Source organism: Gavia stellata, chromosome 16, assembly GCF_030936135.1.
Source record: "Gavia stellata isolate bGavSte3 chromosome 16, bGavSte3.hap2, whole genome shotgun sequence".
In the NCBI taxonomy this organism is placed as follows: domain Eukaryota; kingdom Metazoa; phylum Chordata; class Aves; order Gaviiformes; family Gaviidae; genus Gavia; species Gavia stellata.
In genome coordinates this window covers 17,742,801-17,759,789 of record NC_082609.1, presented here as the reverse complement: position 1 = coordinate 17,759,789, position 16,989 = coordinate 17,742,801, and the positions used below count along the sequence as shown (strand labels likewise).

The following is a 16,989-nucleotide window of genomic DNA, read 5'->3' as shown; positions in this document are numbered from 1 at the left end:
CTAAGATGTTTAAAAATTAATAGTTACTTCAAAAATACATAGATGAAAGTAAAGTGAATATCAGGAAGCATATTTAGCATGACTTGCACATTAGCAAGTATGATTATATGATGTGCTTTCAAGTCTTCCCACAGTACAGATAATCTTACACAGGGTTGAACACCCCCACACTTACATAAAAAAGGTAGAATAAGCTGGTTTGTAATGTGTATATAAACACACACACACATATATATGTATCTCTCTCAACCAAGATCACTCATGATACTGGATAGCCCATGAAGCTCTTCCGATTGTGTTCTACGTGTAGTATTAATCCAATACAGTACACGGCTGTTATATATCCAACTTCCTTGAATGTAAGAAGAGTAAGCCATTTTTCTGCCATGAGGAATTACAGCTTTTGGACCCAACTCAAATAAGCAGCTTCCTTGTGTAAAGTTCAAGTTAGAAACTCAAGAAAAGAAGGGCTTTTATGGGGCTCTTGCTCCATTCATGACTAGAAACACCTTCTGAAAAAAAAGTGCAGTATTTCAGTAGTGGCAATTAAAATACTAATTCAGACTTTGTTCCATCTATGCCCCACTTAAGTCACAATAAACTTCTACGAAGAACATAAAATGAAGACTTCAACCTTACTGAATCACAGCAGAAGCCACATCCACTGTGCACACATTCCATCATGAAACATAACCTGCACAGCAGCATTCAACTCTGTTGAATACTACTTCTATTTCACCCCAAAGAAAGCATTTTGTAACTAAAAGCACACATTTTCTGACTATAATTTCATGAACATATATTATCTCTTCCCTACCACCTTTTCCCTCTCACCATTTCTAACAGAGCACAGGTATTTCAGCCATGCAACCAAAACATAAAAAAATAAACAAAAACAAACGCAAACTCCAAACAGTACTGTGAAAAAGGCAATGTTAGAAGTCTCAGAAGAATCACTGACCTGAAAGACAGACTCAGGACAGGGTTTTTTCCCAGGTTTTTTGGCACTGGGATTTTTTTCCAGTACCTTCTCAACAATAAGAGTTCCAACTTACTTCTAAAGTTGAATTATTTGCACATAGTCTCCAATTTACAACCCAATATGTAAAATCTATTTCATCCCACTTGCTGTGACTGCACATGTATGTTCTGTGCCTATATTTTGTGCATGCAAAACAAACTAAAATAGCACATAAAATGAGCACGGGAAAAAAAACCTGTTACTGTTGGTTACTCTTCAGCTACAGCTGGCAGCATATTTTTAAGATATCTGATAAAAGATGAACTTCCGCACTTGCACGACACAAAAGATTCCACTTCTTCATTGACAAACATATTTCAGAAAGCAAGCTATGACATAGCGTGTTAAGGGCAGAGGTTTCAGAAAAGACTTTTAGATAAAAAATAACCCCGTAAGATCACCACTAAACTTGCTAGGCTGGGCTGACAACAAAAGTACCACAGGAGTCGGAAACCTGAAATGCTGTTTCTGCAATTAACAAAGACAATATAGGGATGAGGAGGGTTCTGGTTTGCCAATGTATTTTTTTCATAGCCAAAATGTTTAGAATGGAGGCTTAAAGAATTACACAGAATTACTCATGACTTTGAGAGATGCATTTGTTGACTAATAGTCTAATGAGTGACATCAATATTTTTACTGATGCTTAGAGATACTGAATTTCTCTTACAAATAGAAGGAAAAACTACTATGCTTCTGTGGCCCACAACATTGGAGGTGTGGTTTCTCAGATGCTCTTCTCTCAAATACCTTGTTGTTGCCAGGCAAAACAACCTAGAGCTCTATGAAGTGGAATGGGCTGGGCTCAAACAGCTTCAGATTCCTTACAGCCTTATGACCACAACATACAAAGCGTCTTTCAACACTGAGCTGCCTCTATAACTGCATAATGCAGCAGTTGGCCTTTAACATAACTTCAGTTAATAAGATGCAACTGACAGACAGTGGAAGTAGGTTGAAGAAGTTAATTTTACAATATATTTTGCAAAGCTTTAAGCAATTTATATCTTTTTTTTTCCTTTTTTTTTTTTTTTTTTTTAACTCCTACCTGGTCAAGAACCTCACTGCAGATTGAAAATAAATTACTATTACAATGACATTTGCAGATACCTAACTGTTGAGTTAGTGATAATAATTGCACCCTTGTTGCTTTATACTAATAAAAACTTAAGTAGCTCTGGCAGACTGGGGAGAGAATTCAGTAAGATTATGAAGGTACAGATCAAATCAATATGGAGGAATACACTATCACTACAGTATCGACAATTAATTCAGCTTCACAAATGTTCAAAATTCTATGTTCACTTATTTTTCCGCTGCTTGTATTTACTTTACGCTTATGCCAGTTGGCCAGATATCTCCACATACCAACTACATAAGTTTGGAACGGCATATTGACTATCTATTATGCATGACTTGACTTGGACTTCTGCTGTTTAGCACGTCCAAGAAGTTGGATGGTTTTCAGAAATGTTTCTATCATGCTGACCTACAGACTACTTCAACACACTAGATTTCCATCGTATACTATAGGATGACTAGGGTGCTAAATATCTCCTAGCAACAAATGACTAATTTAGAAGCAAAAATGTACTCCATTAAAACTTCAATCAAATCTAACCTAACTTCCATCACGTGTATTACAAGCTGGCATGAAATTCACATACTTTACATTCACCTTGATGACTTCCTCATTTGGTAATGGCTTCCCAAAAAAACCACATCTACCATAACATTTCTGATTTTGGCTCTCCAGAAATGAGCAGGTTCTTCCTCAAAATAGAGTACCACCACCAATACAAATAAGAGCATTAGACAACTACTTACGTAACACCAGGAATTGCTGTGAAGTAAAAGATTAAGTTATTCACACAGAGAAATCTATAGCGTACAATCAACTGACTTACCTTCACAGGACTCCAAGATATGGACCACATCACCAATCTGTAGAGGTAGTTGTGGTATTCCCGTGCCTTTGAAATTGTATATAGCTGAAAAATTAAAGGACCAAAACACTGTTTTTCAATACAGCCATACACTACAGTTAAACTGAAAAACACACATGGTTATTAAGATTCTGATACTAGGATAAATACACTAAAATAAACAAACAGACCATAATTCTATCAACAGGCATCACCTGCTACCATTACTTAATCTCTTCTCTTGTGAAAATGCAAAGGTGTTGAAAATGGCCAATGCCGAATACAAAGAAAACCAGCATATGCATGAAAATAAGCTATTTATAACAACTGCTCTGACCAGGACTTAATAGCACCTATTTAGATGCAGATCTTCAATATATACATGTTCCTTGTGCCGAAGTATTGTTAGTCTACTGGTCTGACTAAGAATTTAAGTGCACAGTTTACAGAAATTTATGGCGACACTGATGAGAAGGGGCACAGAGATGCATATGAAAACTGAATTTACTGAATCCTTTCCTGGGTTTAGATGCTTTATCTTAAGACAAAACTGTTTCATATGGAAACAGTCGAAAGTTTCATAATTTTCTGCATTTCATCACTCTGAAAAGAACACAGGAGCAGTGGATTTTAAAAGTGTTGTAATCAGAAGCTTATCTACATGTGGTTAAGAAACAGCTAAGTTTCAAAAAGAATTCAAGAAAATAAACTTTTTCACTAGTTCTTACATACTAGGGCTACAGGATGTGGGCTGCTATGGTAAGCATTTGTTTCTGTATATTTTTTTCTTCATGGGCTTGGTTATAGACTTTTACAATAGCATTACAAAGTAGAACTGGTTATTAAAGTTAGTGTCACACAGGGAAACTGATTAAAAAAATGTAAGCCTGAAACCACAACTAAACTGTACAAGTAGGAACAGTACAGTAGCTACCAACCATGACCTCTGTTGTGCAGTAAAGAGATCAGTCAGCAGGGGTTTCTTCCTTTTCTCATGCAGCATCCCAATCCATCCACACATACAGAGCATCCAAAATTGCAGTAGTTTGGACAAGGGGAAAACTGATCTAGACAGCTAAGCCTACCTTCAGTATATTCCTGCATTCCTTTTGCTCCCCTCTCCAGGCTTCTAAAGCAGGATATTCATCTCTACTAGGCCAAAAAGTATACAACACATTTTACTTAAACATTTTACTTAAAATTATGTTTAAAGTCTCAAATTAAATTGCCTTTCTTGAAATGCCTAAGGTAGGAGTGTAGAGCTACATAGATTCATCTTCTTCACTTTTTCAGGTGTTCCATAAATTGTGTTTCTTGTTTCTTTTGCCACCATTATATTCGTTATATTTCTGGAACAGAAATTAGAAGGAATTTCAGATTTAATTAAGAGGCTTATCGGACCAAAAGCAAGTTCTTATTTTCGTTGACATGAAGAGGCCTTCCCACCAGTTCCTCCTACTGATTGGATAGAGCAGGGCTTGAATCATTAAACATAAGGGAGGGGGGGAGGAAAAAAAAAAGAAAAAAATAACTTTGAAGTGAGGCTCTGCTGTCCAGATTCAGCCATTTATTCAAGAGAATCTTGAAGACACTTCCTCAGTGATCCTCAGAGAACTGCCTCAGCTGAACACAAAATTGAATTTAAGTAGTAGATGTGTATAGTAGATGTGTAGTTATGTTCTGACTGGTTTCCTTTCATTAGTCTTGACACAGATTTCAAGAAATAGAAGTTGGCAAACAAGCCTCCTAAGTTATCATGACATTTAAAGATATGTTTCGAGCAGAGTGTTTGGAGAGGGGTTGTGGGGGTGCGGTTGTGCTCTTACTGTTTTCCTGAAATGTCCATACAGATCAAGATTACTGTTGATTTGCATATACTTTATATTTCAAAATATGCACTGCTCTACTTACAGTTATATTTGTCTCAAAATATAGATGCAAATTACTGAGTCATATATTCATATTGCATATTGGTTTTGCTCTCTTAAAAGCTTCATTTAACAGCAATTAATATATTGAAAAAGTACAGTAACAAACTGACAAAGGAAGTGGCTATATCAGCTAAGACTTTTCTAAATGACTAAGTGGAAACTTAATGAGAGAGATTTTACTGTAGAATTTGGATCCTTTGGTAGGATAAGTTTAACAAATTCCTTTACAAAGTTTTGAGCTATAGACCTATCCAGACATTTTACGATAAGAAATTATCTCCCATATACCATTGCAAAAAACTCTGTAAACAATCAAACAACCTAATACCATCAGCTACATCCAGATGCATAATCTACAGCACCAGACAGCTTAACTATCATATCTGCTGATTTTTGAATTATTAACTGTGAATGCAAATGTGACTATTATATCCAATTATATCTGCTGTCACCTGTAACTGATACCATTTCCCTTACAAACCGTGACCCTCTTATATTACAAGCATCGCCTCAGAGTTCACCAGCCCACAGGAGGGTTCCCTTTCCTCCACCCTCTGTTGAGGTCTTCAGGGTTGCGTGTGTACGTGGTTTTGGGTGCACAAACACATATTTAATTTATTTTGATCTTCAAAAATAGTATATGAAAAACCTGGATAGACTTAAAGGTTTTTTGGTAGGATAGTCACAACGGTTTGGTGGATTTTTTTTTTTTAAATCAACTGTCCAGCCAGCAGAAATAAAGGCCCCTTCAAATCACTCTGAAGAACTTTCTACCACTCCACCCCCTGGCATCCTCTATCGCAGCCATAAATACAAAACGAGGCAGTATCCTCAAGGCACAGAAGGTGGCCTGCTTGAAGAGCCCAGCATTCATTCCAAATCCCAATAGCAATTACTGATCTCAGGAGCCGCTGATGTCATGGCAATAAGATTAGTGGGATAGATTTGGACAGCATATGTCAGCAGCCAGCATCAGGCTAAGGTGTTCCCATCAACAGCAGATTGTACACAGATGCTGTCAGATTCTCCTAGAATGGCACAGAGACTGCCAAGAAACTCCAGCCTTAGGATAGTGTTCCTAAATATGGACTTTACAGTTCATTGAGAATACAGTTAGCAAATTTCCCCCTGGATCAGCAAAGAATAAAACCCACCTTTTTAGATCTCACCATAACCTCGGTGGTAATGTTATAGCAGGACACACACACACGACACACACAGGAAACCAAGAAAAAAAAAAAAAAACCAATGCAAAACCCCCTTAGATTCCAGGTGTTTGTTTTAGCTCCCTCAGGAGAGGAGCTGAAAGCCAACACACCCCAACAACAATACTGCTTCAGAAAGCAAGCCTAAGAAACACAAGGTCAAACTGGTAACATAAAAGATTTTCCAAACGGAACTCCGCTCAATCACAAGTGGGCTTTGAATTGTACCTCAGGAAGATGGAAGTGATTCCCATCATTCCCATGAAGCATGCCTAAAAAAATCCTTTCTTGTTCAGCCAAACGATACATGCTGTAAAGACAGCTACTCTAAGAAGCTTCCGTGTCCAACCCTGCTATCATTCTCACACATTCAGCCACCCAGAGCACAAGTGAAGACATCTACCAGTGTCCATCCCAGCAGCAAAAAATGAGTATGAAGGCTGAAGAAAATTCCTATGTTTCCATTTAATTCCTATGTACCTATTAAAGCCAGAGCTGTCGGATACGCTATGCACATTCCTCCCACAAGCTATATACGTGTGCATGCTGTTGAATATACGCATGGCTATGAAACCTTTTTCATTAAGCCACATAGGTATGTACACGTTTTCCAAAGTAGAGTAATGAAAATCTGTAGAGGACATTTCTCTTGACATTCCAAGACACAAGGTAAACGGAAGTCACTCTTTGTTCAGACTAGGATTCCTGTTAAAATCTAAATTCAAACAACTGCAGATTGAGACAGAAGCACAGGTAACATTTTTTAATTTAAATTATGTCCTCAGTTTAGAAGATGACAAGCAGAAAAAAATTTAAAAAAAAATCATACTTTGTACCTCGCTTAGGAACATTCACACACAAAACACTCTAGAAAACTCACAGTAATCCAGGTAACAGAACCCCTTCCTCAGAAAGCTAAGTTTCCTCAGTATTCACGTACTTTAAAAACCCAGATTCTTGCTATTCACATGATTAGACTGTAAGCTAATGCAAGATGGGAATGGTGAGCAAGGAAAATCCCACAGACCTCCAACACTGAAACCATTTATTATCCTAATCTTCCTACCTGTCTTTCCTGCAGTTTTCCTTCACGTGACATCCCTGCCCTGTTCTTTATAACAAATACAAGCATTGCATTGTTTCCTTTTTGAGAATCACCTTTTAGTAATAAGCCATGTTTCAAGTTGGTTTCCTTGGCTACTTTCCACCCTTGCACTTAAACAGAATTTGAAAAAAATTTCCCAAGTATAGCTTTGCTGAACCAGCTCTTAATTTCACTTTATGATAATAGGAGGAGTATCTGGAATGATTTCCATGTAAAAACTCATGAAGTATTTTGCATATTCAAACAATTTCTAATGAATATCCTCAGCAAGAATCCTGTTCCATTTTATTTTTTAAATATGACAGCTCTACTTTTATGAGTACTCAGGTAAAAGTAGTACCTCCTTTCCTTACAGATCTATTCTTTTTGTTCAGTTACCATTTTCTTCTCAAGAAAACAAAATGAAAATACTCAGCAATGACACTGACAAACCTCACATGAAAATATTATGCAGTCCTAACAGGGTTTCTTGACTTCTGGAAAGAAACCTATAAAATTTGTGTTCCAGTATTCTGAGTTAAGGATCTCCCCTTAAATCTCACAGAGCAAGTGTGTTATAATGAACATGAGATGGATGTAGTTCTAATGAATATTTCACAGGTCAGAGACATGTACCAAAGCTCAAGATGGGTTAGAGACTAATTTAATTTATTGCAAATCATGCTCAGCAAAGGGTAACTCTTCAGTTCTCAGATAACAAGCTGTTATCTCAGATAGCAATTGAATACAGATTTCTTCACATGCTTAAGGTTGGGGCCAGATGGAGATTTTAGCTGACTTGAGCTACTTACTTCCCTTCTTAAACACAATACAGTATAGATTATAAGAACCAGAAAAGTCTAACATACCCAACTAGTTATATGAGGATATTGTTTCTGACTCTTTACCTTTTCACATAAAACAGTAGCATGGTCATTTTTCTTAGAAGTCTTTATGAAGAACAGAGTATTTAACTGTGCTTTTTCCTTTTCATGAAAGACCGTGGATAAAGAGATTCCTTTCCCAGCTTTTTCATCTTACTTCAGTTTGCCTTTTGTTGTTTCCCAAGCAGCTAAAACAGTCTGTTGGGTTCAGGGGCTGCATTTCACGGAGTAAGCAACTTACCCTGAAGAAAGCTCTGCCTCCCTTACAGATGAATCTTTTTAGATTTCACAGAGATGTAAAATAATTTTCAGAGGTCTTCAGCAGCTGAAATCAGACAAGTCAGTGACAGCCCTTTGCCCTCAGGCTGAGCACATGCTTTTCTACAGTTTCATAGAAGCCACCCACTGCTCTCCTCCCCCCAACTTAGGCTTCAAATCAACAAATACCCATTTTCAGATTCAGTAGTACAGGAGTAAATCTGACACTTGGATTTAGCATGCCAACATAATATTTCCTCAGCTTGTAACTTTTTCACAAATGTGATAGTTTCCTCAAGGTCTGAGCAGATTTCAAACACTTCTCATCTTGCACATTACTAGGAAACCATCATCCAAAACCACTAGCCTACCATGACTTTTCTGTCTTGTACTGTCCATAAAAGTAGCATACGTTTATGCTGGGAATGCTTCAAGACTAAGAGCAAACTTCATGTGTAAAATCAGGAATATGGTTTTCAAGCACAAAGCTGAATCTCAGCCACCTGGAGTATCCTATTTAATTAAGTAAAACAAAAGTGGACACATAGCCGGCATTCTACCATAACCAAGAGATTGTGTGGCCTTCCAAATCTACTCAGCATTCTACTGCTAATCCAAAGCAGGTTGGGCCCAACACTCTCAAGCTGAAAACTCTGCTCGTCAGTGGAAACTGACAGCATCAGGTAGGCTTCTAATAAAAAACTTCAACATTCAACATGGGAATCATTCATCAGAGACTTGAAAACAAAGATTTCCGAGAACATAGAAGACAAAACAGCCCCACGTGGTCAAAAAGCTTCCAGTCTGTATTATTCCAAAAGCTTGTCAACTTTGACAGACTTTATGTCTCAGTAGACTCAGTTTGCCCGTATTTCTTATTTTCCTGAGACACAAGAGGCATGCTTACAACAGACCTTCAATTCAAGAAGCAATTCATTTGTGACTGTAGTTGTAAATACCCCATATTCCAGGCCTCATTACTCCATGAGTTTTCTACAGCTAAAATTTAGCTATTACGCTATTTCCCCTCCAATTTCTAAGAGCATAAATTTATTTAATTTCCAAAAGCCTCTTTGAACACCCTTCTAAAACTAAATCCGCAGTGTGACTATTTCCCTGAGTGATTTGGTTCGGGGTTTGGGGTTTTTTTTGGGGGGAGGGTACAGGACAGGACAATCGGTGGTGGTGGTGGTGGTATAGGTATGTTTGTTTGGGGTTTTTTGTTTAGGTTTTTTTTTTTTTTTTTAAATTATTCTGGGTGAAAGATTCTCCCGCTATTCTCACCAACTTATACAATGAAAGAACAAATACATTTAGTTTCCAAGATAAATAAAGGAAAATGGACTGTGAGCCAACAGCTTAGCTAAGAAAAGGAACTCCTGGGTATAAGCTATAGCTTACTCAATTTGTAATTATCTATTAACTTAAAGCAATTGTGCAAAAGCAGAAATGGAATACTCCCTACTGAAGATGACCTACAAGAAAAAGTTACATGTATGACCACTTATATAACTTGTATTCTGTTATTGTTGGAAAGTCCTTTTGATTATTGTTCTCATTTTCCCTGTTCTGCTTTGCGACAGACTAAACCACAGACATTGCTACAATTGTGATTTTTTTACATACAAGTAGAAAAAGTCTTATAACACAATGTTAAACAGAAAAAAACTTCTTTAACCTAGGAAATGGACTGACTTGGGGTGAGCAGAGAAACAGCAAGTTGTAGTACTATTACCACACGCGATGATACCGCTTGCACAGATTCTCTTTTACATCAAAATCACATACAATTACCCTAAGAACAGCAGGGGAACAAGCACAGGGTAAAGGAAATACCACCAGGTCTGCAGTGTAGGTTCTCCCCAGTGACCCACTCTAGATCTTAATTACGATATTCTGTTTTGGACTTCGATAGGAAAACACAACCATACCTACCCTTCTTCAAGGAGCAGTTCAATATGCATGGAGGACACATCTAAACCAATTTGTAGAGCAGTGCAATTATCAGTTATGGCTATAGTAACTACAGTAGAGGGAATGTATATTCAAAGTACACGTGACAATGTTAAAGAGCTACTGTTATTTTCCAGCTTTGAAATGCTTTGTGTCACGGATTCCTTAAGATCCAATATCTGCCAGCTACAAATTTTACAAACTAAATATATTTACCCTAAGCCTCACAGCTGTAAAACTTAAGGAGTTATTTCTATCAACAGTAGGCCTAATCTCTTTTGGCCTGTTACTAGTCCTGCACAGGCAAGGTTGTACAGTCTTCGCTCTTGAGCAAGTAACTTCATGGCTAACCAGGTTTACTTTTTTTTTTATGCATACAAAGGAAAAGGTATCATCTTTGAGAATTTTATCAGAGTCTAAAGCAGAAGTCATCTGCTGTTTCACCAACTGGACATATCGCTTTCTTTACCTATTTAAAGGAAATTTACCAAAGCTTTGGTAAATTTGTTGTCTGCTTTTAAACACTAGCGAAGTTCCCTAAAGATACAGATAATCAATCGCACCATTTCCTATTTGGTGCACTTGATAACCCCTTTTCATTATTCACGCTCTCGGCAGATTTGTTTTAGTCAAACAGTGGCTGTTTGCTTCTTTGAGCTAATCTCAACAGTAGGTTGAGCGCTAACTGACTTTTTCTTAAGTTGCAGCAGGAAATGAATTTTAGAAACTTGCAAACAAACAAAAAAACCCCCTGAGTTTTATTTTGCCCTCATCTTCACTCTTCCTGACACAAAACTACCACTGATGTCCTAAATGCTTCTGTGGCAGCAAGTTAGTCTTTCAGTTAGTTCTAACCCCTCCGCAAGTTACATGTCACTTTGCTGGCACCTGGAAACTTCCCAAGTCTCAGGACTCCTTATCCACATGATACAACAGATTGCAGAGTATTCAGTGAAGTGACTAATACGAGTAATCCAAATGTGTCTTCAGCTCATGAGCAATTCTAACTATCAGACTTCTTATGCTAATAGACCTTTTTCAAGAATTCCAGCCTCCCAAATAACCAGACTGAAGGAGACAACAGTCTTATCAGGGAGATGGATGAGAGAAGGAGAAGCAGTATGTCTAGCAGACCACATTTCAGAAAGCAGTACCTGTACATAGTAGTGATTGCACTGATAACACCCTCTGAGCTACAGAGTACACACTCACTCTAAAATAAGAGTGCCATAGGCATTAGAGCTGACAATATTTGAAGAGCAAGAGCACTGGTCCACTGCCAGATCAAATAAAACCTAGGCCTTCTGAGTTTTTAGAAACTCCTGAATTTTATGTTGTCGCTATGGCAGTTTAAACTTAACAATATTAAAATACTGCCATTAAATGTTATTTTCTATTATTTGCTTTCTTTTTATGCACTAGAAGTGTTCATGATAAGTGATTCAGTTAAAAGCTTGTGATTTTGAAATAAATATTCTTAGATCAGAGATAGAAAAGACTACTGCTATACAAAATTGCATATTCTGACTCTCCTATTTTAAGTCAAATAGCGCAGTGAATTGTTCAATCAAGACGCATTGTAGTCTTCGTGAAAACAAACTTACCTGGATTGTCACTAGTTTATGAAGTAATATATTTCACAAGATGGTTTTTATTATGTGTGGTTTGCTGTACCTTTCAAATACCATAGAGACTACCATATCATACTAGCTTTTTGTATACACAGTGATCATATTGCCTGTGAAGTACAAACAGGCAAAACTTCACTGTAAACAAAGCACAGCAGGTAGGATGACCGTCGAACAATTGACAGACAGATCACAGCTGAGGACCTTCTCAGGGGACATGCATTGGTCAAACCCAGTAGGTTGGTCCACTGCAGGGGTATGTGCAAAAAAAATCACCAGTCTGTATCACACGTAACATCAAGTGAGCTTATTTGGCCCCCATAACGTTAAAAATTCCAGTGCAAGAAGAACAAACCTTTTTCATAATTACATGAAACTCACCCTGACTCAAAATGCTCCCTGTAAAAAGCTGCTACAAGTGAAGCTTGTTTTATATTATTCCTGTGAATAACTGATTAGTATCTAGTACTTTTATCCATATGTGAGAGAACATCCATCACCAATATAGGGATACAGAGACCACATATCCTCCCAAATCAATAGCTTTCAGAAAAACAAGTGCAAAAATCAAGTACTTTCTGCTATTTGTAGAACTGAAACAGAAAATATTTACACCCTTTATTTTGTAATATAAACTGCCACCAGAACAGACCACTTCCATTTCACAATTCTGCCACTGCTGCACGTGGAAGTTGAACAGGAAGACGTTCTTTTCCTCTTATTAATTCCTTGATGATTCATTTTATTTCATGAAGCCAGTTGGGTGAGTTTTTTCATTTTCAATGCATATCACAAAATATTATGGTGGTCTTAAAATAAAAAGTGTCTTTTAGAAGAATTTGGGGATTCCAGATTAATAACTACGCACTAGTAGGTAAAATAAAACTTAAGAAGTACAAGATTGACTGTCTTCCATACTGAGAACCTGCAGTTAACTTCAGCAGGACATTTCTTTCAAGTGCTTCAGCTTTGATTCCTAATTTTAAGGCTTTTTTTATTTTTTTTTGAACAGCAGTTGAGTCCTTTATGCAAGTTAACATCATTCATTTTAAGAAAAACTGATGTCAGAAGATGACTTCCCTTCCAAAAAGTATTACTTGCCAACTCATATACAGGTTTTTCTGTAACACTAACCTCAAGTCACAGTCTCTCAGAAGGATTCTCCTTCCCCTACATTTGTTCCCCGTAACGTCTAGCTGCTGCTTATTATACAACATACTACTTATTTAATCTGTTTCTAAAATATTGAGGTGGGAAGAGGTGCATTGCTGTGAGAGTTCAAGATTTGAGGGGGGTGTGTGTGTGTTGGGGTGGAAGAGTTACATCTCCCAGGCCAGCACTCTTGTACTTCTTGTCATTCTGTTTGAAAGATTAAAACTTTGCACAAAATTGATAATCTCAATTAAGCCACCATGGTAAAGTGGAGGGTGTTAACTCATCACACTAGAGAAAACACCTGCCCACATCCTGTTCAGAAGTTATGAAGACAAAACTCAAATGGCAGTTTACTAAGTTACATACCCACGCCACTCTTCTTGTCCGTCTTGTGCCATCGCGCCATCATACATGAATCCGTGAGGCTCCGAACGATGCCCACCACTGAGGAAACCAAAATTTATAGGATGCAGACTTGAAGATGGGTAACAAACAAAGGCACTGGGAGCAAGATCCGTTTCCCAGCTGCTGTCACTGAGGACTAGCAGGCAGGCTGAGGCAGCTGCGAGGGTTCTGCGAGATTTGCTGCTGTTCTGAGCTTCCTTCCTCTTTTCTCAACTCAAGATATTGTACCCCCGTGTCATGGGGGAGGGGAATCCCAAACTGGGTGTTTCTGTTGCATGATACTGGCTGTAACACACAGGCAGGCAAAAAGGAGAAGAACCACTCCAGTCCTCTCCTGCACCACCCCTAAACTTAAGATCTACGCTGGAAGGCTGCTGTGTGCAAAGCCCAGCTACAGTAACAATCTCTAAACATCGGTTAGCTCCGTTCTGAAACGTCAAGGGGGCCTTATTTCTTAAACACCACCAAAACCAGGTTTCCAAGATTTGACTTCAGAAGACACTACATCTTAAAAACTTTCTTCTAACCTGTCCTGGAACAGGGATTTGTTTTTCATAATAGACTACCCCTCATAAGAGAAATGAAGTGAAGACAAAGCCACAATGTTTTCAAACCGCACCCATTCCTTTTTATTTCTGTCATTTTACCTTTGGAGGAAAAAGTAGGAGAGTTTCTCTTTATTCTCTAAACAAAGCAGCACTTTCTTAAAGACTTCTTGCCAAGACAAAACTTCAAGAAGTAATTTATTGTATATTTACAGCCTTCACTTTCACACAGGCTGCTGTGTGAGCTAACCTACATAATGACATTTTGGATGTGCCAAAGATTGAGCTAAGTTGTTTGTTATTTGGATTAAGGACAACATACCAAATTGAAGACAAGTACGTCACCTTCATTCACGTTCTTTACTTATAGCTTGGAATTAAAAAAAAACCCAAAAAACAAACAGAAAATGCTTTAAAAGATTTACTGTTTCTTTATCTCCTGCTCAGTACAACAAAGTCATATGACAATCCTGTCCTCTGGATATTGCATTGCAACTTAGCAATCGTTTATCAAAACTGTTTTAACAGTGCTGCGCTACATCCGTCAGGATATTTTTGATAACACATGACATGTCAGTTCTTGATTTTAACCAGCAACCACGAGAAGCACAGACTGCCAGTCCAGCTGATTGCACGTGGAATTCTGATACCTATTTCTGGAGGAAAGCCACCTTAAACTTTACCACAGATTTGCTTGAATTGCCCTAATCTTAACCACGTCTACATACTAGCTTAGCAAAAGGATTTAGCTAGTTATTTTTTTAGCTATTTTCTCCCGTAAAATAACATTGAAATTCACGTTATGTTTATTGAAGTGAGCTAGATTCTGAGCAACTCAGATTATCTCTACCTACAGACAATCACCTTCATCTAAGAGTCCTAAATCTTTCTTTTCCATGGAACATCCAATTTGTATTGTTTATCTATCAGAAAAAGATTTTGAGGCTGAACCACTTCATCCTTTAGTTTACTATGTATTTTGAGTAATAACTTCCTAACCAGCGGTAACTATCTTCCTTACTCCTCCGAATCCCTCTGCAGCAAGTCACCCCCTCCCATACACTATTTGGGCTAGAGATCATGACTTGCATTTGTTTTCTCGTTCTGCATTGCTCTTCCTCATTATGTTTCCCTGTAATACAAAAGTCCTGAGGAAAATTGTTCCTTTCTAGCACTCATTTAAAAACATGCTTCATCACGTAGGTCTAATAAACCAAATTAATACAATACTACCATACTTAGAAATGATCCAAAGAAACGATATACAGAAAATCCACTGCCAAACTGGGATCCAATTTACAATACTTTTCTGATGCCCTGAAACAATTCCATCTCAGAGATCTGAATCTGCGAAGAGTACAAGACATCTAAATACCACCGTACACTTGAACACAGCTCTGTCCCCACCTCGGAGCTCACGCCCCTCTTCTTACCACCCCAACTCACCACAAATGCCCTGACTTGAGAACCCAAGCTTTGAGGTCATCGCTGCTTCCCACCTGCCACCCCCTTCCTGCGCGCCCAGCTCTTCAGCATTGCCGCCCACATCTGCTGTTGCTTCCTCCTGTCATACTTTCACGATGATGCTTTTGCAATGCAGGAGCTACTAGCACCACTTTCCCACCAGTTCGCTAAGACAATCCCCTCATCTAACTGTGTTTGAAAAAGTCCTAGCTATAACTTCTCAGAAATGGATTGAGCAACAAAACCTTTTCTCAGCTTTAAGAGGAAAATGCATCCAGAGCCTGCTCGGTAACCCTAAAATCCTACGTTCCTACAGCAGAGGACAAACCCCAACAAGGGTCTAGAGAATTACAGTGGGTAATAGTTACGCCCTTTGTCAGTGGCGGTTTTTATTCCAAGTATTTCTTGCTTTATTTGTGTAAATACCATTCCGCATTGCTATTCCACAGAAGGTAGTGGACACAATCATTTGTCTCCCTCAGGTAACATTACCACCTTTCCCTTAAGTCTTTTTCCAGGCAGAAGGTCTTTACAGGCAAGTAGAAAATTCCTTGCTTCCCCAAAAGATAAAAATCTTTCTGCCTAGGGAATAAGTAGAACTTACCTTTTGGGGTAAGTTGGGGGGCAGGCAGAGGAAGAAGGGAGAGAATTCTTGCTTCCTTTAGTACTGCTATCAATTCCAGAAAACAAGATGTTGTAAAAAGCTGATTATCTAATTATCAATTTTTAGCTATGCTAACTTCCATTACAGAGAAGAATTTAAGCAGAATACAAACAGCTGCATTTAGCAGGCTCTAAATTCTAATCTGTGCCAAGATCGGTGAGCACAGTTGCAGAAAAACAACTGATGCAACAAAACAGAGGAAAAAAGAAAATATGGAAAGTATTTTCATGCACTTAAAGGGCAATACCTTAAGTATGTTATGGCACAACAAAAGCCTCCAATCCAGACATCTTCCCCCACCTGCTAGTTCTAACTCTACGAAAGATTTGTAAGCATGCATGTATTAGCTAAGATGATACAGACTACATGCTCTAAGTAAACTACAGCAGTACAGGTGAAGCAGTAGGTTTTGAGGGTAGATAACCCTAGTCAGTTTTATTCATTTGTTGAAATGACATCCTAGTTTTGTTTGTAGTATTAACAAATTATTTCAATTAAAAAAATGTAGAAATTTCATAGGCAAAGTAGCTCAGCATAAATAATTAACTGTCGTAGTAGACAATCTACAGTTCAGTAGTCCCATTTAAAGTACATGCATCCAATGGCAAGTTACTGAAGGTTTTCCTCTAATTAAAACAATTATGTACTTCAGTTGTTTTATGCTATTTGCATCTCTGTGTACAGTGACAGTAAACAAAGATAACTTTTACTGTTTGCATAAAAAAAGTTGTCCTGGTTCTGGCTGGGATAAAGTTAATTTTCTTCTTAGTAGCTAGTATAGTCCTGTGGTTTGGATTTAGGATGAGAATATTGTTGATAACAGTGATGTTTCAGTTGTTGTTGAGCAGTGCTTACACCAAGTCAAGG

At 37.9% G+C, this 16,989-nt stretch overlaps 1 protein-coding gene across 1 annotated transcript in view; it reads right to left on the bottom strand.

The window, feature by feature from the left end:
* Nucleotides 1-13,442, bottom strand: part of DOCK2 (dedicator of cytokinesis 2) — a 205,649-nt gene extending 192,207 nt beyond the window's left edge. The window contains exons 1-3 of the mRNA XM_059825590.1: nucleotides 13,411-13,442; nucleotides 4,213-4,295; nucleotides 2,929-3,012 (exon numbers count right to left, since the gene is read on the bottom strand). Coding sequence (XP_059681573.1) covers nucleotides 2,929-3,012; nucleotides 4,213-4,295; nucleotides 13,411-13,442 — 199 coding nt within the window. The remainder of the gene's footprint in view (nucleotides 1-2,928; nucleotides 3,013-4,212; nucleotides 4,296-13,410) is intronic.
* Between the last annotated feature and the right edge of the window lie 3,547 nt (nucleotides 13,443-16,989).